General features: G+C 39.2%; 1 protein-coding gene across 4 annotated transcripts in view; it reads right to left on the bottom strand.

The window, feature by feature from the left end:
- Positions 1-22,500, bottom strand: part of LOC135103657 (neuropeptide CCHamide-2 receptor-like) — a 292,047-nt gene that overhangs the window by 49,985 nt on the left and 219,562 nt on the right. For all 4 annotated transcript variants that reach the window (XM_064010210.1, XM_064010213.1, XM_064010212.1 and 1 more), the window contains one exon: positions 11,078-11,289. In XM_064010210.1, coding sequence (XP_063866280.1) covers positions 11,078-11,289 — 212 coding nt within the window. The remainder of the gene's footprint in view (positions 1-11,077; positions 11,290-22,500) is intronic.

Here is a 22,500-nt window from a genome sequence, read left to right as displayed (position 1 = left end):
CAACAACAACAACAACAACAACAACAAAAACTACTACTACTACTACTACTACTACTACTTTAATAACCACTTTTCCTAAGACTACAAAATTGAAAAGGAAAATTTAAACACGCGCAAGAAGAGGAATCCATAAGAAAGGCGGACATCCTGGTGACGTGGGAGGCACCGTGGAAAAAAACTCTGAAAGGTCTGCAAGTTCTCAGCTTTTAGGGAGAGACACTGGGGAGATAAACGTGGCGGGTGACAGGACAAAACAGCGAGGCACGAGGGTGACAGCTTAGAGCTGTCTGACCGGGAGAGAGAGAGAGAGAGAGAGAGAGAGAGAGAGAGAGAGAGAGAGAGAGAGAGAGAGAGAGAGAGAGAGAGAGAGTGGTGTGTGTGTGTGTTTAAGCCCCGCGGTGCCCAGGAAGAGGGAGGAGGAGGAGGAGGAGGAGAAAGGTAATAACAACAACAAGAACAACAACAACAATAATAATAATAATAATAATAATAATAATAATAATAATAATAATAATAATAACAATAATAATAATAATAATGAATAGATAAATAAGCGAACAGTTAATAAAAAAACAAAGAAAAAATAATAAGAATAAGAATAAGAACAAGAAGAATAAGAATGAGAATAAGAATAAAAAAGAAGTAGTAGTTCAACAACGACAACAACAACAACAGCAACAACAACAACAACAACAACGACAACAACAACAACAACAACAACATCAAAAACAACAACAAAATGAAATAATGAGTTAATTAAGAAAGCAAGAATGAAGAATAAAAAGAAAGAGTAAGAAGGAAAGAAGGAAAGAAAAGAAAGAAAGGGTGAGTAAGGAAAAGTAAGCAAGTCTTCAGAAACTTCCCTTTGGTGGCAAAACTATGTAGTAAATATTTATCATGTTTTTTGAAGTATACCTTTTCCCCGATAGAGTTCAGGGGAAGTAATAAGTGGTACAATAAGAAAAAGAAGACGCAAAAATACGGGGAATGGGATCCACAGCTCAGAAGTGTCTCCAAAATGTATTAGTTTGTCTTTATATTTGCTCTCTCTCTCTCTCTCTCTCTCTCTCTCTCTCTCTCTCTCTCTCTCTCTCTCTCTCTCTCTCTCTCTCTCTCTCTCTCTCTCTCTCTCTCTCTCTTTACAATTACACATCTTTCTCTTACAACTGTACCACCACCACCACAAACTTCATCATCATCGTTTTCACAATCATCTCAACTTTATTTATTCATTTTCATATTTGCTACTCTTCACATATTTGCCTGTACTCATTCATATGCCACCACATCTGCCACCACCACTACCACCACTACCATCATTTTCACAATTATCTCAAGTTAATTTATTCATCTATTTACATATTGCTGCTCTTCACTTATTTGCCTGTACTTATTCATGTTTCCTGCTTCCTTCATTATTATCTCTGCATGTAAATTCATAGTACAGTTTATCTTAGTTCCATTATAAAACGATTTACTAGTCATTATCTCCGTTTATTCTCATTTCAGTTTATCTAAATTCTGATATTGAAGCTTATTTAATTTTCTTTAACTGATTTTTTTTTCTTCTCTTCAGCTTGTGTCTCATTTCTACACCTGGTCGTTGTCTGGGATAAGCTTTCTCCATGTGGTTCTATTGTATGCTTCTGGTTCATCTATCCCTGTCTTACGTGCATCCTCCTTCACGCAGTCGATTCATCTCTTCGACCTTAATACTATTCCTTATATGATTTTGTTCATATTTTTACTAATTCGACTGGCTTTGCGTCACGAAAACCCTCTCCTGCAGGTCATGGACAGGCTTGCCTCGAGCTCCTCGCCAAGTGAGTGGAGAACTTTGTATTATTAAAACACTGATGTATGATGCGTGGGAAATTCTTGGTCTTCAAAGTTCCGTAAGTTATGCTCTTCAAGGCTAAGTTTGCGTGGTTTTGTAAACAAGTAGCTACACAATTAAGGTTCTTTGTGATATATATTGCTACCCATGTTAAATTTGATCAAAACGTTTTTTTTTAATATTGCAAGCAAACTTTTTTGTTATAGTGTCTGTAGACTTTGCTCCTGAAACCGTGCAGGCATGTTGTTTCTTAAGAAACTTGGATGGTTTCTTTATTGACGTGTTTCTTAGAGGTATTGAAAGTTTGCCTGTGGACATATTACTGAAAATGGTCAGATCGTAGACGATTGTAGACTGATTTCTAAGGAAACTCAGCACGATTTGGAAATTTGAATGACCGAACTGCAAACTTATTTTTCTGAGGTGTGATAGTCTTTCCCAGGTTTCGTCTTATCAAACTGTGATAAGCAAAAATCTAAAAAAAAAAAACCAGTCACTTTGAGGCAACTCTTGTAATGGTAAGTCTTCCAGGTAGGGATGAAAGGCAAACGTTGTAGTAAGCTTTGATGATACAGATGAAAGACAACATACAAACAATAAAAGCAGGAAAATTAATAGCAATAACGAACAACATGCGGAAAGCGAAGATTAAACCCAAACAAAACAACAAATTAATGGTCTCTGTGTTTGATTCTCTCTTTCACGCACAATTCTGCCCAATAACTCGAGTATAGAATTCGCTTCGGATTCCTGAATAGAGGAGGGAATGCCTGTATGGGGACAAAATTATGCAAGCAAACTCGATCTTATGTTTGTCGTTCAGTCTTGAAAAAAAAAAAAAATAAATAAATAATGAGGATGACGACCATGATAATGCTGCTGCTTCTGCTACTGCTGATGATTACTACTACTACTACTACTACTACTAAAACTACTACTACTACTACTACTACTACTACTACTACTACTACTACTACTACTACTACTACTACTACCACAAATCGTCTAGGTATCAGAAAAAAAGAATGATACTACCACCACCACCACCACCACTACTACTACTACTACTACTACTACTACTACTACTACTACTACTACGACTACTACAACTACTACTACTCTAGCCTTCAAAAGTAAGTGGATGGTATGGAAATGGTCTGAAGTACTGACGGAATGTTTTTACAGGAGCAACATGGAGGAACGTCTGAGACTTTATATTATAGAGAGAAAAAAAAAAAAAATGAAGCGGATGTCGACTGTCGCTCTACGCAGACTGAAAAAGAGGAACTATATTGATACTGAAAACAATACACGTGAGACACTTTAATTCCACTGTGATACGTCTTGTAAAAAAAAGAAAAAAGTCTTAAAAAGAAGAAAAACAGACGAGAGACGATGGTTATTCTTTTCTTGTGTTTTATTTTTCCGCTACACATTTCAAATCTTTCAACGTTTGTTCTGATGCTTTCTCTTAGTATTCTTGGTTCAGCTGCTTCGTGACGTAACAAATGACAAAAACACCATTGTATACCGCATAAAGGCAGCCATGAAATACTGAAAATACGAAGGTGAGAGACGAAAGGTGGCCTAATGGCGCGGGGCATCGAAGCCGTGAACGGGAACTAAGAGTGGACGGAAAGGCGTAACTGAGTGGAAGTGTGAGGGTCATGTGGCAAACTACACGCAAGCAGCAACCTTCACGGCCCTACTTTCTCCACTATTTCTCAGTCCCGGGTTGTGATAGCATTCTACTCACCTCTCATGCAAGCTTCCTTCTTCATAGACTCACTGTCTTTATTATTGTTGTCCTCTGTGGATTGTAACAGCATCACGCCAACCACTCATGCAGGCTTCCTCTCACACGGTCCCACTTTTCTCACTATTTCTATTCTCCTCTGGTTGTCACAGCATCCCACCAGCATCCCACCATTCAAGCTTACTCCCTCTATTCCTCTCAACTCCCAAGGTTGCCATTACCCACGAGCTTTGCACTTCCCAGCTTCTGTTAGAAGAGTACTTGGGACGTGTGGGGATGAGGGGAAGAACATTACAGTTATCTTCCTGCCCCGAGGCTCACGTTATAAAAGGAACACCTTGTTAATTTTTCTAAGTAGGCTACCACACAGTACGACTCTCTCTCTCTCTCTCTCTCTCTCTCTCTCTCTCTCATTATTATTATTATTATTATTATTATTATTATTATTATTATTACTATTACTACTACTACTACTACTACTACTACTATTACTACTACTACTACTACTACTACTACTACTACTACTATTTTATTAAGTAGGCTACCACACAGTACGACTCTCTCTCTCTCTCTCTCTCTCTCTCTCTCTATTATTATTATTATTATTATTATTATTATTATTATTATTATTATTATTATTATTACTACTACTACTGCTACTACTACTATTACTACTACTACTACTACTACTACTACTACCACTACCACTACTACTGCTACTACTACTACTAGTACTACCACCACCACCACTACTACTACTACTACTACTACTACTAGTACTACTACTACTACTACTACATATAACTACTACTAGACTACAACATATATTTTGTTAGATGTTTATTGATGAATGTATGTACATGTGTGTGTGTGTGTGTGTGTGTGTGTGTGTGTGTGTGTGTGTGTGTGTAGACGTTTATATCTATATTTTTCAAAGTTTGATTTATTTATAAGGGATAGTATCATTTGTTTATCTTATACTGCATCTTTATATAACGATTATTTCTGTTATTGTTGGTGTTATTGCATTGTTTTTTTTTATTATTGGTAATTATTATCAGTTATTATTATTATTATTATTATTATTATTATTATTATTATTATTATTATTATTGTTAATATTATTGTTATTATTGTTATTGTTATTATTATTATTATTATTATTATTATTATTATTATTATTATTATATCATTAATGATTATTAACTATTATTCATTAATATTATTATTGCTAATGTTCTTACCATTTGATTATTGCTAAGCTTTATGATCATAAATATTACTACTCATTGCAATTATTTATGTATTCATGAATATTTACTGTAGAAAACCAACAGTGTATATATTTTCCCTATGTATTACAGTATACATAGATTAAGCCACTAGGGGCGACAGTCTTCTATCAATCCAGAGTCAGTACACGTCATAAAGAGCAACATGTGTATGTATACTAAAGATCAAATAAATATATAGCGATTAATCTCTCTCTCTCTCTCTCTCTCTCTGAACATCTCACAAGGACTGCACTAAGAGCTGGGCCGGACAGTACCAAGGTCACTGTTAAGTTTGGTGAGTTCTTCAAAGCAGCAACTTATGGAAATAGTTCACAGAAAGATGGCCGCACTTTTCCTCAGATTCTCTTAAATTTTGTGAGACGGTGCAGTGGTAACGCAAGTCTTTTAAAAGCACCGCAGACCACTTTTCCATTACAGAGCAGTCTTAAGAGGAAATCTCAACTCCATTAAAGGCCTCCATTGAGAACAAGAATGGCATCGCTCGGAGATTCACGAAATTCGGCAAGACTTTTTTCTTCGACTTCTTTTTGAGAGGAAGAGATTTACGAGATTTCTTCTTTCTTACTTGCTCCGGTGCTTATGCCTCAGTGTTGCGATTCTGAACTGGAGCAGAAGTCGGAAGCTGAAGGCTAGCGGTCATGTCTTCCTGTTAGTGTGTGTGTGTGTGTGTGTGTGTGTGTGTGTGTGTGTGTGTGTGTGTGTGTGTGTGTGTGTGTGTGTGTTTGGGAGGGGGATGGGAGATGCGAGCTACATGCCTTCCCAACACGTCTTCACCTCTATCTTACAACAGACAGCTCTCCTCCTCCACCTTCTCATCCCCTCCAAGTACCAGTCCACTTCTTCTAACTCAAACTAATATCCAACTTTGTAACCACTTCAACAATGCAAAACGTTCCCTCCTGTTGACGTTCAGTAGCTCTAGAAAAGTAATACAGTAGTGGGTAGGAATGTATAAATAAGAAAGTTCCTGGTATGTTTCCTGGGACACAACAATACTGACACACTTGGTCATGATTCTTTGTTTCCTCCCTCTTGTGTGTGTAATCGCTGTAATTACTCACGCTTTTCCCTCATATGTGAATTATTACTTAACTCTTCATTTTCGTCCTCATTCTTCAACTACTTTCTCCTATTCTTTCTCACATACTTCAATATTTCCTACGTAATTTCATATTCCTCTTATTTCTACTTATGCTCTTACTCTTTTCTCCTATATCTCATTAATTTACATACCACTCCATATTCTTTCTCTTTCTTCTACTTTTTACCACCAATATTAAAACTTTTCAAATATCATTCCTTATTTTCTCCTCCTTTTTTCCCTCACGTCTCAGTCCTTCCCAAATTCTTCCTATATCCATTCCTTATTCCCCCTCTTCCTGCTCTTTATACTTTTTCCCCATACATTCCCATATTCCTCCTCCCTGTCTCCTCCTCCTTGGCCACACCTCAATGATTACACAGCGCCATCTAGTGCTCACTCAGCTCGCCACACGCCACACGCAGCTCACCAGAGTTTCGTTCCCTGGTTAGACTAATAAGTACGTGAGTCGATCGTCTGTTCAATACTTCTGCTGACGGAATGCGGGTGAAGGAGCATGCCATAAGGAGAGCGAGAGAGAGAGAAGGGAACGGTCCAGTAAATTCCAAAAGTATAAAAAGAAATAAAAATGTTTGTGTTTTGTGAAGTATGGTACGGAAAACAATGAAAGCTATATAGTTGTTTGAAGATAATGGTTTGGTTGTTGTTTGTTCTTGTTTGTTTGGTTGGTTGGTTAGATTGTTGATTGGTTGTTGTTGTTGTTGTTGTTGTTGTTGTTGTTGTTGTTGTTGTTGATCCTGCTCCTGTTGTTGCTGCTGTTGTTCGTCCTCTTCTTTATCTTTTCTTCTTCTTTCTATTATTATCATTATTACTATTAGTATTTATTATTTGTTAGGCATTATTATTATTATTATTATTATTATTATTATTATTATTATTATTATTATTATTATTATTATTATTATCATTACTACTGCTACTTCTACTACTACTACTACTACTACTACTACTACTACTACTACTACTACTACTATTACTATTATTATATCAACCGTTATTATTATTACTATTTTCCATTTCTATAATAATTGTAAACATCAACAGCGTGACTAATACATCCAATTCCATAGCTTTAGTTCTTTTCAAGGTAAAATATATTCCACATACACCAACAATTGTTTCAGCGAATGGCACACGGTGGCACGTCAGTTTCAAACACTAAATTGTACATTCCTACAATTTTAGCATTTTTAGAGTATTTGTAAAAGCTTTAATATCTGAATTTAAAGTTGTTTTACTATATTGGTGGTACATGCATTTAAATTTCTACTTTTTTTTGTTTGTTTGTCTGTCTGTGCGTTCGCTTGTTTGTCCGTCTATGTTTCTGTTTGCCCGTCTGTCAATATGAATGTCTGTGTGTGTGTCTGTGTGTATTTTTATGTCCATTTTATTTAATCTGGTCTCTTTTTGACATCCAGCCGATGTTAAACAAGTTAAATACAAAAAATGTGTGGGAAAACATTTAATGACTGCGTAATGCTCCCCCCCCCTCTCTCTCTCTCTCTCTCTCTCTCTCTCTCTCTCTCTCTCTCTCTCTCTCTCTCTCTCTCTCGCAATGTTCAAGGGGGCATAAGAGAAAAGCAATTATGAAGCAATTAACTAACCCTTTCCTCAATTCGGTAACAAAAATTACGTTCCATACGCAACTTGGCTTTGGCTGTACAGCTTTGTGGTTTTGATATTTTTCCCCCTCAGTGACTGTTGTATTGTATGTCTTCTTAATGAACAAAGTACTAACTCCGATAAAGCACAGTAAAACTGGTAGGATTAATACACTTTGTAACGCAGAATAAAGTTGACTACGGAGGACTACGGAGGAGGAAGGGGGAAGAGAGAGGGAAGGGGAGCGGGAGAGAGAGTAGGAGGGGGAGGGGAGGGGAAGGAAGAGGAGGAGGAGGAGGAGGAGGAGGAGGAGGAGGAGGAGGAGGAGGAGGAGGAGGAGGAGGAGGAGGAGGAAGAAAAGAAAACAAGAAAAAAGGAGAAAGGTAGAAAATAATAGAATAAGAAGAGAAAAAGAAAATGAGATGATATGGAAGACGAAGAGAAAGAGGAGGAGTAAAAGGAAGAAAAAGAGGAGGAGGAAGAGTAAGAGGAGGAGAAATAGGAATAGGAAGAGGAAAAAGAAGAGGAAAAGGAAGATGATGAAATGAAGGTGAAGAAAAGAGGAAAGTAGAAAAAGAGGGAAAAAATAGAAGCTAATAGAATAAGAAGAGGAAGAAGAAAATGAGATGATATGGAGGAGGAGGAGGAGGAGGAAAAGGAGGAGGAGGAGGAGGAGGAGGAGGAGGAGGAGGAGGAGGAGGAGGAGGAGGAGGAGGAAGAGGAGGAGGAAGAGGAGGGACAGCAATCTTGTGACTGTGATTGCGAAAAAGATGAGAGACAAATGACTTATTCTCTGACTGATTGACTGCGCAGCAACAGGATAATAAAGCGCCGAGAGAGAGAGAGAGAGAGAGAGAGAGAGAGAGAGAGAGAGAGAGAGAGAGAGAGAGAGAGAGAGAGAGAGAGAGAGAGAGAGAGAGAGAGAGAGAGAGAGAATGGTGCGTGTGCCTATGGAGTAAAAAAAAAAAAAAAAAAAAAACTGCACTGCAAAAAGTATTAAGCAGACCATTTTCAGCATTGCACAACTGAACTAATCCGTATGTTATGAATGTACAACGTTTTAGCATATCAGGCTCATGCATTACGAACACTTGCACCGTCAATACCTAAAGTATATAATAAATCGGATCGGATCATGTGTGTTCACCATTCTCTTCTCCAGCTCGCTTTTATACCTGTTCAATAAAGACTGGATGCGTATGCTTCCGCCGGGAGGAGTATGCCCAGTGCGAGGAGGAGTGATGGCATTGCATAAACACACACACACACACACACACACACACACACACACACACACACACACACACACACACAGCTTATGAAAGAAATCCTCGATGGAAACCAATTCGGTGAGTGAGTGAGTCTGTGTCTGTCTGTCTGTCAGTCTGTGTCTGTCTGTTTTGTCTGTCTGGCTGGCTGGCAATATATAGACACACCTTAAGAAAAAAATTGTTCGATGGAAACCAATTCTGTGAGTGAGTGAGTGAGTTTCTCTCTCTCTCTCTCTCTCTCTCTCTCTCTCTCTCTCTCTCTCTCTCTCTCTCTCTTAAACTGGAATAAAAATAAAATCTTCCTCTGAGGCGAAGAGAACAAGTTTAGCCACGATTTGCAGAGAACTTGCCGTGGCGTGGTGGACATACACTCAAGACTTTTATGATTTCCAGTCTTAGCTCTTGTTAAGTCTTTTTATTCCTTTCCTAGACGATCCATTCAACTTTAGCTAGAAGCTGAATCTTTGCAAAGTTTCCATTTTTTTTGCCCCGTAACGTGAGGGCTGACCATAACACGAGTGGCACGCGCCATAACTTCTTCCGCAGCGTATTCCTCCCATCCCTCCATGCCGGGTTTCCGCTTCAATTAACCTTTTCGGCGCGTGGACTTTCAGGAACTCCTATGCCAGGGGAGATCTCTGGGGAAGTTTAATGGCTCGGGCGCTAAGGTGGGAAGAGAGGGAGGGAAGGAAGGCGAGATACGGAGAGGGAATCATAGAAACTCTTGTAATTAGTTGTAGACAAGTACTAAATCAAGATTCAAGTGATTGATTCGTCCAGGAAGCAATTCAACATAAGAAGTAAGATAACAGCACACGGATCGAAAACAGGACAGGCGGAATGGTCAATGAACCCCGCGGACCAATCTCACTCAGTTGTAGTCCTGTAATCTTTATTCCTCATTTCTCAAGAATAAGACCGCCCACTTCCCCTTGTCAGTGACTGATAGATTACTTGATTTACTTTAGCTTCACAACACCATGAAATAATGGGAATACAAATAAAAAAACGAGATATTAATTAAAAAGAAAATTGCAATAACCTTGTAACTTCAGTTTACGAAGAGATTTGCTGCGTTGGGTATGCGAGATATAACAAGGGTGACATAAAACAATCCTCACGGTCAGTAATCAGGATAGGAGAAAAAAAAATGTATTTAGGATTGATAAAGCTGGACTTAAAGAAACATAGGAATATACAGGTATGGAACAGACCTCGTAATCAGGTTGTTAATCATGAATCAATACGGAGCCTAAAAAGGTAATCACACAAAGTTATGAATGGGGATGATTAAGGGAAATAAGTAGGGTCGTTTCATACAAGGACTGCCACATGTAGACCAGATGGCTTTTTTACAGACTTCGTTAATTTCTTTTGTTTTTATGACGGGTCCTCCACGTCGGTTATCAAAGGACGCTCTTCTCTGTGGCAGGGTTTCGTGACTCTCTGACTTCAAATGGGGATGAAATCAGAGCAACGTTTCCATCGTGCATCGCCTTACAATACTCGCTCAGGGACAATCTCTGCTCCCTCACGTTTACCAACCCCTTCCCCCTACTCCATCGCCCCCCCCCAAAAAAAAAAAAAAAAAAAAAATTGCGAGCAAGTCTCCAGATTTATGTAGCAGTTTTCTAAACTTCTATAAATCTTGCATTCACGCTCTGAGTAAGTTTGGAGAGGATTTCTTTTTGTGTTACGTCCGATAGGAAACAACCTTGCGATAGTATTATATGCTTTATAGAACTTGGCGTGCCTGTTTGCTCACACACACACACACACACACACACACACACACACACACACACACACACACACACACACACACACACACACACACACACACACACACACACACACACACACACACACACACACACACACACACACACACACACACACAAACACACACGCACACCTGAATCTCACATATACACGCGGGTCATGTCGAACAGACACACACACACACACACACACACACACACACACACACACACACACACACACACACACACACACACACACACACACACACTTTTTTTTGTCGACTGATGGGGTTTGAACCAATACGTTTTTTTACTTCAAAATTTAAAAACCCATACTTTACCACTGGGACACGGGGACACAACACAACACAACACAAAACATACACACACACACACACACACACACACACACACACACACACACACACACACACACACACCTAAGGCTCACCTGTAAACACGTGTCATGGCGGACATGGTCTTGGTGGACACCCAGAGAGCCTTGATGACTCGCGCGTAGAAGAAGGACATGAAGAGCGCCGGCAGCAGGAACACGATGATGAGACGGTACACTGCGAAAACGAGGTCGTGCTCGCCCCCCGTGGCGCAGTGGTACACCGTGACGTTGTGCGTGGCGTTGAAGTAGGTCATGGAGTAAACATCCTGAGGGAGGGAAGAGAAAAAAGGTATAGTGATTAGTGTTAAAATGACAAACTTCAGGCAAACTTGACAAGATCACTGAGGGAAAAGACGATTGGGGATTTATAAGAGAGAGAGAGAAAAAAAAAAAGGAAAATTGAATCTCAGGAAGACGACCAGAAAATAGAGTAAGCAGATAAACGGTAATTATAAAAAAAATAAAAAAAATAGTAAAAGACCAAAACTGACTCAAACTTGACAAGATCCTTGAAAGAAAAAGATGAAGGGATTTGTAAAAAGAGAGAAAAAAAAAAAACCGTAGGAGATCGATCAAGAAAAGAAGTAAATTGATGAATAAAAAAATCATGACTAGGGATTTATAAAAGAAAAGAACGATGCAAAAAAAAAAAAAAAAAAAAAAAACAGATCAACCAAGAAGAGGAAGTAAATGTGTGAATGCAAAAAAACTCATATATTCTTATTGCTAATGTTACAATGAAAAGATTATAGGAATCGTAAAAAAAATATAAAAAAGTATATATATCGTAGGAGGACGAGGAAAAAAATAATAACCAGAAAAAAAAAACTATTGCAAGCGTTAAAAATCGTAGCTGACATCAAATAACCATAAAAAAAACCACCCACCCACACACACGCACACACACACACACACACACACACACACGAAACAAGACAAGCGCAACCAAGATAAAACACGAAATAAAACGGTAGACTCAGAAAACGTCTTGTAAAAGAGATCCCGAAACGCTACGTAACTTCAGCGCTTCTTGCGGTTAGTGGCGGGATCTGTGAGGCGGCGGTTCTTTGTGAGTTCTTTGTGTTGTGGGGCGTAAGAGCGCTTCAAAGGTCTGGCCGGGGCGAGGCAGGCCAGCGCAGCACCGGGATGACTTGGACTGACTGGAGACCCGGTGAGACAAGCGAGTGGAACTAATGAGAGAGAGAGAGAGAGAGAGAGAGAGAGAGAGAGAGAGAGAGAGAGAGAGAGAGAGAGAGAGAGAGAGAGAGAGAGAGAGAGAGAGAGAGAGAGAGAGAGAGAGAGAGAGAGAGAGAGAGAGAGAGAGAGAGAGAGAGAGAGAGAGAGAGAGAGAGAGAGAGAGAGAGAGAGAGAGAGAGAGAGAGAGAGAGAGAGAGAGAGAGAGAGAGAGAGAGAGAGAGAGAGAGAGAGAGAGAGAGAGAGAGAGAGAGAGAGAGAGAGAGAGAGAGAGAGAGAGAGAGAGAGAGAGAGAGAGAGAGAGAGAGAGAGAGAGAGAGAGAGAGAGAGAGAGAGAGAGAGAGAGAGAGAGAGAGAGAGAGAGAGAGAGAGAGAGAGAGAGAGAGAGAGAGAGAGAGAGAGAGAGAGAGAGAGAGAGAGAGAGAGAGAGAGAGAGAGAGAGAGAGAGAGAGAGAGAGAGAGAGAGAGAGAGCAAACTCGGATGACGAAGACAGACAGAAAAAAAAAAAAAAAAAAAAAAAAAAATATATATATATATATATATATATATATATATATATATATATATATATATATATATATATATATATATATATATATATATATATATATATATATAGAGAGAGAGAGAGAGAGAGAGAGAGAGAGAGAGAGAGAGAGAGAGAGAGAGAGAGAGAGAGAGAGAGAGAGAGAGAGAGAGAGAGAGAGAGAGAGAGAGAGAGAGAGAGAGGAAAACCAGATCACGAAAGAGGGCGCAAAACGAGAATACGAAAAAAAATGAAAAAGGATGAAAGGAAATAGATAAAAAAAAAAAACTTAAATTAATCCCGCGAGGGCAGAGAGAGAGAGAGAGAGAGAGAGAGAGAGAGAGAGAGAGAGAGAGAGAGAGAGAGAGAGAGAGAGAGAGAGAGAGAGAGAGAGAGAGAGAGAGAGAGAGAGAGAGAGAGAGAGAGAGAGAATTCCAAAGCTACCAGTGCACGAAGCTAAAACAGACATTCACTAAATTTTCGGCATTCTACGGTGGTTACACTGCACCTAAACTCTTTTCCTCTGTCGCTGGGGCGGAAAAAAAAAGCTTGTATAAAGAACCACATAAAAAATCGTTCTCTTTTGGTCTGTCATATTTATAATCTCCTTTACTAGCGGCGGCACTCAATTACCTCTCATTTATATTATTAAAGAGACGAGGATCACTGACCGCTGAGGAAGGGAGAGGACAAGAGGAAGAAAATGAGGTTGATGAGAAAGAGAAACGGGACTAGAAGGAAGAGAAATATTCAAACAGAAGAGAGAGAAACAAGCGGAAAAGGACGAAAAAGGAGTATAAGTATGAGACAAATTCACAGAAGCAGGAAAAGGAGGAGGATGCAAAAGGTGAGCAGAATAGGAATAGGAGAAGGAAAAGGAAGAGAGGAGCATAAATAGAAGACAAATCAATTGAAGGAAAAACAACATGGCACAAAAGGCAAGTAGGAGCAAAAGAAGAAAGAAATAAAGGAACGGAAAAAGGAAAACCAAATCAACCGAGAAACAGGAATAGTAGACAAATTAACATAAGCGAAATGAAAAAAAAAACACGAAAGAGAAAAGTCAAAGGAAATAAAAGAGTAGAAGCAAAAGGAGGAGGAGGAGGAGGAGGAGGAGGAGGAGGAGGAGGAGGAGGAGGAGGAACAAGATAACAGTGACACAAATAACAATGCATTAACAAGAGACGTCCGTAGTGCTAATGTCGGTGGTTATAGCGCTAATGATAACAGTGCATGGGGTCAGCAGTAGTGGCGGTGTTGTACATAAGGAAGACCACGCTGTTCAGGCCTCTTAACATCTCCAAGGAACCTCCGGGGGCGTTTGTTAGCATATGAAGGAGCGTAATAATAAGACCGAGCAATGCAAAAGAGAGACTTGAAGTGTAGAGGACAGTAATAAAAGGATATGGTAGGGGTGGATTGGGGTGTAGCAGGAGGAGGAGAAAGACGAGGAGGAAGAGGAGGAGGAAGACGAGGAGGGAGCGATATAGGCCGGCGCTGCTGGAGATATGGGCAGGGGGCAGTGTTGGCTAAGTAACCCTCACCACCCTCCCCTCCTACACCGCTCCTACACACACACACACACACATGAAAGGTGAAGGGAAAGAAAAAGGACGGACAGGAGGAGGAGGAGGAGGAGGAGGAGAGGTACGGATAATAAGAACTGAGTAAGCAGGGGAATAAAAGAAAGGTAAACTTCTCTTATAGTCTTATTGTGCTAGTTAAATTCTTCCACTTTATGAAATCTGAGCCTCTCCATCTACAGACTCAAGGCCTTCCGTGTTCCACTACGTGCATCAATCTTCTCCCTTCCCTTTTCTTTCCTCACCACTCTGTCCCGCCCCGCCCCGCCTCGCCAAACCAAGCCTCTACTAACCAAAGAGAAAGTGCTACATATCCTGACGCAACTTCGTAAAAGACCTTAGGAACATAACACAAACTTCGAGCCATAATAGGACACATTGTTACCTCGTGCAAGGAAAGAGAGCGAGGATAACATATTTTAAACTTTAAAAATATAATTGTAAAAGGTAATTATGCGACAATGCAGCAAAATGAACTTGGGAACGGCGACAAACGTGGGTAGGAATGCGAGATTAAAGTCTTTCAGTTCCATTGTTAAAAAAAAAAAAAAGAGAGAGAGAATAGAATCTGAAATACTGCATATTTTTCGTTTCTTTTCCTTATTTTAACGGAGGCTTATCTGAGAGGAACGCTACCGAAAGTTTTCACGAGGCGTGTAAAAGAGATGAAATTCGGCTCCTCCTTATGCTCTTTACGACGTCCATGCGCGGTTGTGTATGATGACGGTAAGACGTGAGGCGGGAAACGAGCGGCGACTCCAGGCGTGGCTGCTGCCTTGAATATTTTAAGCAAGCTGAGCCATAACTGTTTGGGGGAAGATAAAAAAAAAAAAAAAGAAGAAGCAAAGGATGGTAAAGGAAATGAAGCGTATACTGCGTTATAAGTTAAATGGATAAAATATTCTGAATGTGAAGTAGGAGTTTGTACACGAAGAGCACCGATGGATGCTGGGGATGAAGGAACCAACTGGGCTTTGAACACTAGGATCTGAAACGCCGCCTTACTATAGTGAAGACTCGCATTCATCAAGGATAAAAAAAAAAAAAAAAAGAAAGACCGGAGTTTCATAGTAATTCGTGTCCATTCTCTGATAACACAACGTGCGCTTACATCTTCTCTCAGTGTACCAGAAATATATTTACATACGGGGGAGTTTCCTTGCTGTCTGATTCGACTGTGTGTATCTTTCATCTTTATCCCTTTCATTCCGACCTGGCGAGTGTAGCTTGAGTGGGGGGTTCGCGGGGGAGGCACGAGGCGCGGGCACTTCAAGACGCGAGGAGTGTTTGGTTCTGAAATATCAATGAACTGGTGAACGATGAACTACACTGAGGAATTTTATTTACTCTTTATTTCTTTAGCAGTGTGTAATTCAACGTTATTGTTGTTGTGCTGTTTTAGTTTGCCCTTCTCTCCGTAATTCGAAATTGCATTTTATTCAATGAAGACTAAGCAGTTTAAGGAAGGATTATCCTTTTATATTTTCACAAAAAATTAAATGAAATTTTTCGTATTTTTGTTGTCTTTTTCCATCCTAATACTGACAATATTTTCTTATTTTGATTCAATGAGCAACGTGTCTACGAGGAAGAAATTACGTTTTTTTCCTACAAGGATCTAATACAACTGTCAGTATTGCTGTTTTTTCCTTCACCACTACATTATATTCTACTTTTCTTTTAATCCTGTGAGTGATGAACTAGGGCGAGAAGAGAAATTTTGTCCTCCTTTAACGCACAAGGATGCAGTTTAATTTTCTTTATTAACATCGTGTAGCTTCCAAACTTTCTTTCCTGTTACACCATACTCACTTTTCATTTGATTTGGTGAACAGAGAGCAGTGAAACGAGAGACAATGTTGTTATCTTCACGACACTGTAACTCACATCTCTCCAAATTGTTATTGCCACCCTTCTCTTTCCCTTCCCTGTCATCTCGCATTCAGATTCTTCCTCGCGTCACCGCCCTCATCCCACCACTCCGTCTCAACGCTCCCATGCAGTCACCTCCTTGTTCTCCTTCCACTCTCGTTTTCTTTCAGCTCAGTTCCTCCCACTCCATTCCTGCTGCAGGGTCTCCTTCACGCTTCCCTCCGCCAGCGTCCTCTGTCCATCTGTTTGGTGACTTTTTTCCTTTTCCAGTTTGCTTTGTCTGAGTGTTTCCCTCCTCTCCTTCACTTACACTTGTTCATGTTGTTTTGTTTTTTAGACTTATGATGACAGTATTGTTGTTGCTATTATTATTATTATTATTATTATTATTATTATTATTATTATTATTATTATTATGATCATTATTATTATTATTATTATTAAAATTCAAATCAATGTCAGCGTCATCACCACGGTTACTACTACTACTACTACTACTACTACTACTACTACTACAACTACTACTATTACTACTACTACTATTACTACTAATACTGCTACTGCTACTACCACCACTACCACCACTACTACCACTACTACTACTACTACTACTACTACTACTACTACTACTACTACTACTTTTTCCACAACTTCTACTACTACAATCATTATCATCACCAATAAGCATTAATACTATCTTTATTACTACTATTATTCGGTCGCTAAGGGGTTGTTGAGATGAGCGCATATTAAGACCAAGCCCATCCAATTCTTAATAATTTAAAAAAATAAGCTCTGGAAATTCTTGTTCACGGAGGATTATGGGAAATCTAATTAAATATAGAGACATCGCTTACTGAAAAATTAAATTCGTATAATATAAAATGTAGTAGTAGTAGTAGTAGTAGTAGTGGTAGTAGTGGTAGTAGTAGTAGTAGTAGTAGTAGTAGTAGTAGTAGTAGTAGTAGTAGTAGTAGTGGTGGTGGTGGTGGTGGTGGTGGTGGTCTTGTCTAGGAACAGAAATACAGGGCTCGGCGTTTCGAGTCCTTTCACGTTGTCCCTTTAGGTCGCCTTTTACGATGCACTGGGTATACACTGGCAGTATTTTCCCAGCCTGACCAAGGTGTTAGACAGTGGCGTTGTCTCTACCGGTGCGATTGGTTAATTACAGTGATGGTGGTGGTGGTCGTGATGAGGATGACAACGATACAACTGGTGCTCCTACTGCTGCTGCTGCTACTACTACTACTACTACTACTACTACTACTACTACTATTATTACTATAGTATTATTATAAGTACCACTATAATCATTATGATGTCTACCCACTACATGAAAAGTTAGATATACTAAAGGCTCGCATACATTTGGTACAGAGACATGAATTCAGGCGGAGCCCTTGTGTTTTTTTTATGGCTTTTAATTCTAATTTTTGTTCATTATTTGTGCTATTACTGACTTTGGCAATTTTATAATAAATTTACGTATGTTTTATCCTTGCCATTTTTTACAACTAGAGTTTCGTTTATTCTTCGTATGTGGGTTTTATTTCATTGTGTTGTACATGCATTTCTGAAATTTGGAACTTTTTAGAATATTTGTTTTGCTTCATTTAATAGTCATTTTGTACAATACATTTTTTTTTATTATACAGATTTAGACTTTTTAAAGTGTTATTTTTCTTTTTTATTTTCTTAGACTATGTATATGATTGTCCTTGCCAAAATTCTTCTAAATTTATATACATTTTTGTTAGTTGTATATATAATTCTCTGCTAGTGTGTTATATATGCATTTCTGCGAAATAAAATTGAACAACTGAACTGAACTGAACTACTACTACTACTACTACTACTACTACTACTACTACTACGACTACTACTACTACTACTACTACTTCTACTTCGACTACTATCATTACTACTACTACTGCTACTACTACTACTACTACTACTACTACTACTACTACTATAAGTAACATAACCATTATTCAAACGACCAGTTATTATTACTTTAATTATAAACTTGAAATAACGTCAACTTTTACCACCTCATACTATATTCTCTTTCTTTACACTCCAAATTCTCTTATTAAAAAAGAAAAGTAAAAAAAAAAGTTAAAACCACCAAAACATTTCTAAAGACTACGCAGAAGAGAGAGACAAACACACAGGGACAAAACAAGACAAGACAAGAGAGAAAAGACAACAATAACAATTCACAACGTAATGCAAACTCCTCTCATGGCCAAGATGCAAATGCCCTCAGTGTTGCCAGCGCGGCGTGTTGGTCTTACAAGCAAGCGTCCGGTGTTTTACTGGTGCGGGACTTTATGACGAAACATTTACGGCGCCTCTCCTCGCTCCTCGTCCCGCCGTGGCCATTAAGGGCTCCAAGGGTGTTAATCTTTGTTGCACGACACGGACGGGTAGACGGGTGAGCGCGTGGGTGTGGCGGTGCGGCATGGCGTATGGCAAGCTTGGGTAGGGTGATGTCTGGGTGTGGCGTGAGTTATGCGTTATGGTGCTCTGGTGTCAGTACGTGTAGGAGGCAAAATGAACTGGTGAAAGGTGTATATGTATGACTGTTAGTGTTGAAACCTGAGTGGTAGTGTGTGTGTGTGTGTGTGTGTGTGTGTGTGTGTGTGTGTGTGTGTGTGTGTGTGTGTGTACGTAATATATTGAAGGGGTAAAAAAATTGTGCGGCAGCTTTGACGCTTTTAATACTTTTTGGTAGTTCTTTCCAGCATATTTAATTCATTTTCCCTTACTGCATTGTGCTTTAGTTCTTTTTCCAGCGCTGTGCGTATGTTTCAGTGGCACTGTTTTCACGACCTTATTTGCATCACTAGAAAACACACTCATTAAAGATAGTTTTTTAACTTCTAAGTTTGTCAATAATCCTTTGTAAAACTAAGTTATTTTAACTTAATTCAGCAAATTATTATTATTATTATTATTATTATTATTATTATTATTATTATTATTATTATTAATTATTATTATGTATTTTTAATTAAAAGACTTACTTCAAGGAAATGAATTTAATTACTTATATGTTTTTTTTTTATCGACATTTCCACTAATTTCATTATAATCTTAATTTCCGCCCATTGTGTGAATTTAACTTTTCCCTTTCTCCTGAAATAACTCTCATAAATATGTATGTATATTGATATCATGAATATTGCATCTTTTCTTTCTCTCTACGATAAAAAAAGTCAGAATACATTTTCTATTAAACATTTTTGAGATCAAATATATATACACAGCACACACGCACTCTCACTCACTCCCTCTCTCTCTCTCTCTCTCTCTCTCTCTCTCTCTCTCTCTCTCTCTCTCTCTCTCTCTCTCTGCCGCATGTACTCAGCGCATATAAATGAAATCCGGCATTACATGTCCGTAGACGTTGTGAAATACCCACATTATTTTCACTCCTGGCTGTGGTGTATAGTGCCGATTGGTGTAGATGAGAGGTTCTTTACTGTATGGGAGTCCTTAATAGCAGGCATCATACACGAGCGTTTTAAATGTACGTCGGGTAATGTTTTATGTATGCATTTATGTATTTTCAGAATAGTATTTATCATTTGAGGCATGTCTTATTTCTTTAATTTTCTCCTGATCTCTTTTTCTTTTTTTGTAAAATGAAATGTTTGTAAGTTTGTGTATTTTTTTTTCTAGACTTTTATTCATGTGTTGTTAAAGTTCTTGCATACTCTTTTTCCGATTTCTTTCCGATTTCCTAAATTTATCCATTTAGTTTATATCATTCAGGTGTTACTTAAACAAATTCTGAAACCATTGCATCTGTTACCTTCAAATCTTGAGAATATTCTCCCCTTCCACCTGCTCCTCGCGGCGTCAAGTTTTATAAGAATTCCACAAAACTCTCTTCCAGACCACGTTTCTCTCTTTCATGCCATCGGGTTCCATTTCAAATACGATATTATATATATACATTCATACATTTCTCTTCCAACTCTTATCTCGTTGGCAGTTCGTTTTATGCAATTCGAAACAAACTGACGCACACAAATAATTTTCTGATCTCGTTTTCACTCACACCCGACAGTTTAGTATTATGACCTTCAATCAAATAAAAAAAAAAAAAAAAGGAAAAAAGAGGGAGAGAGAATCACATAGACGGGAGGACATCACAGCTCACGAGGGCGGAGGGTGCAGATGGACACACGCCTTTCCCCTCTGTACTTAGATGAGAGGATAATGGACAAAAAACAGCTCAAAGGTGTGGGAGTTAAACGACTATCCCACTTTAACCCATGCCACGTGCCGCAGCCAACTCACGCACGCCCACGCTCTTCCTAATCAACTCCTACCTTTGTACTGCACGTCCTTAGTGTCCAGAGTGTTGACAGAACGTGTGGTGTAACTGAGGCTCATTAGTGCGAAGTTAGTTTGCTGACGACTTAGCATGGTTGCTTTCACTTACTCCCACTCTCTCTCTCTCTCTCTCTCTCTCTCTCTCTCTCTCTCTCTCTCTCTCTCTCTCTCTCTCTCTCTCTCTCTCGCAGTAAAGATTCTGCTGCAAAAATATATTCCAGCTGTACAAGTTCCTGTTTTCTGTTCTTCCACCCCCAGCAGTTACTTAAGTGAATTTGTTCTTCTGCTCACTCGTTCACTCACGGACTCACTGTCGTGTTCGTTCGCTCGCTCGCTCGCTCGCTCACTTAGACATATGTACAAAAAATTATTTTGTCTGTCTGGCTGTGTGTGTGTGTGTGTGTGTGTGTGTGTGTGTGTGTGTGTGTGTGTGTGTGTGTGTGTGTGTGTGTGTGTGTGTGTGTGTGTGTGTGTGTGTCTGCCTTTTTGGCTATTCCACCTCCCTCAGCGTCTCTCTCTCTCTCTCTCTCTCTTGCTCCGTAAATCAATGCATGTCTATTTCTCTTTTTACATCCCCTCTTTTTTCTCATCCTCTCTCTCTCTCTCTCTCTCTCTCTCTCTCTCTCTCTCTCTCTCTCTCTCTCTCTCTCTCTCTCTCGCAGGCAAGTTTCACTGAAGCTTGTAGACAAAAATACTGAATGGGGAGAGTTTAACAAAAATGATGATTGTTAGGAAATACGGTGACAGAGAGAGAGAGAGAGAGAGAGAGAGAGAGAGAGAGAGAGAGAGAGAGAGAGAGAGAGAGAGAGAGAGAGAGAGAGAGAGAGAGAAATTATACCAGTAGTTTGGGTCACCTCTGGGAGAACATTAGAATACATATGGCGCACTTATTTCCTTCTTTCTTTACCCCTTTATTTTGACCTGCTTGTGAACCTCCGAATGAGCGTAAAGTTTTGCTCCGCCTTGGGATTATTTCGTGTAAAGCGGTTCCCTTTTACAGCCTTAATGTTTGACCGCCGGTGTAGCGATACGAGCAGGAGGGGGATGAGGAGGAGGAGAAGAGGTGGTGGTTGTAGTAGTAATAGTAGTAGTAGTGGTAGCAGTAGCAGTAGTAGTAGTAGTAGTAGTAGTAGTAGTAGTAGTAGTAGTAGTAGTAGTAGTAGTAACAGAAGGAAAAAAGAGGATTGGGTGAAGGACGAGGATGAAGATAAGGACGATGATGATAATGATAAAAATGATGATGATGATGATGATGATGATGATGATGATGATGATGGTGATGATAATGAGGAAGAGGAGGAGAAGGAGGAAGAGTAGGAGGAGGAGAAAGGAAAAAGCCAGTGGCAGCAACTTTTCGAGATCATAATGAGTTACTTTTCTGTGCTGTGGCGCAGAGACGAAGTTTGCTTTTATCACGGTGAATGGTTATTATAACACCCACTCAGGGGCGTTAGACAAGGGTATTTCTTCTTGGTATATTATTACGCCAGGTTATTGACACTCGTTCACCCTCACGTTCACCCTCACGTTCACTCTTACGTTCACCATATGGGACAAGTAAACACACACAAGAATGAACGAGTGTCAATAACCTGGCGTAATAATATACCAAGAAGAAATACCCTTGTCTAACGCCCCTGAGTGGGTGTTATAGTTATGTCGAACAGTTAAGCTTTCGTATCTGTTTATTCACCTGTATATTGCATCCTATTAAGTATTTTTAGCAACTCTTTTTATAATAATTATCCTAGTTGGTCTATCTTTTTTCCATATCAGTTTTCTGAACTATAGTACATCATTAACAACGTTTTAGTACTTCTAATTGTTTCCTTTACTTCTACATCATGTGTTTTCTATTTTGCACACCTTTTAACCCTTCGTTTTCTTTCTAACAGTAACATCATATGTTTTCTATTTTCCACACGTTTTAAGCCTTTATTTTCTTTCTAACAAT

The sequence above is a fragment of the Scylla paramamosain genome, chromosome 9 (assembly GCF_035594125.1).
Source record: "Scylla paramamosain isolate STU-SP2022 chromosome 9, ASM3559412v1, whole genome shotgun sequence".
Lineage (NCBI taxonomy): Eukaryota > Metazoa > Arthropoda > Malacostraca > Decapoda > Portunidae > Scylla > Scylla paramamosain.
This window is presented reverse-complemented; position numbering and strand designations above follow the sequence as displayed.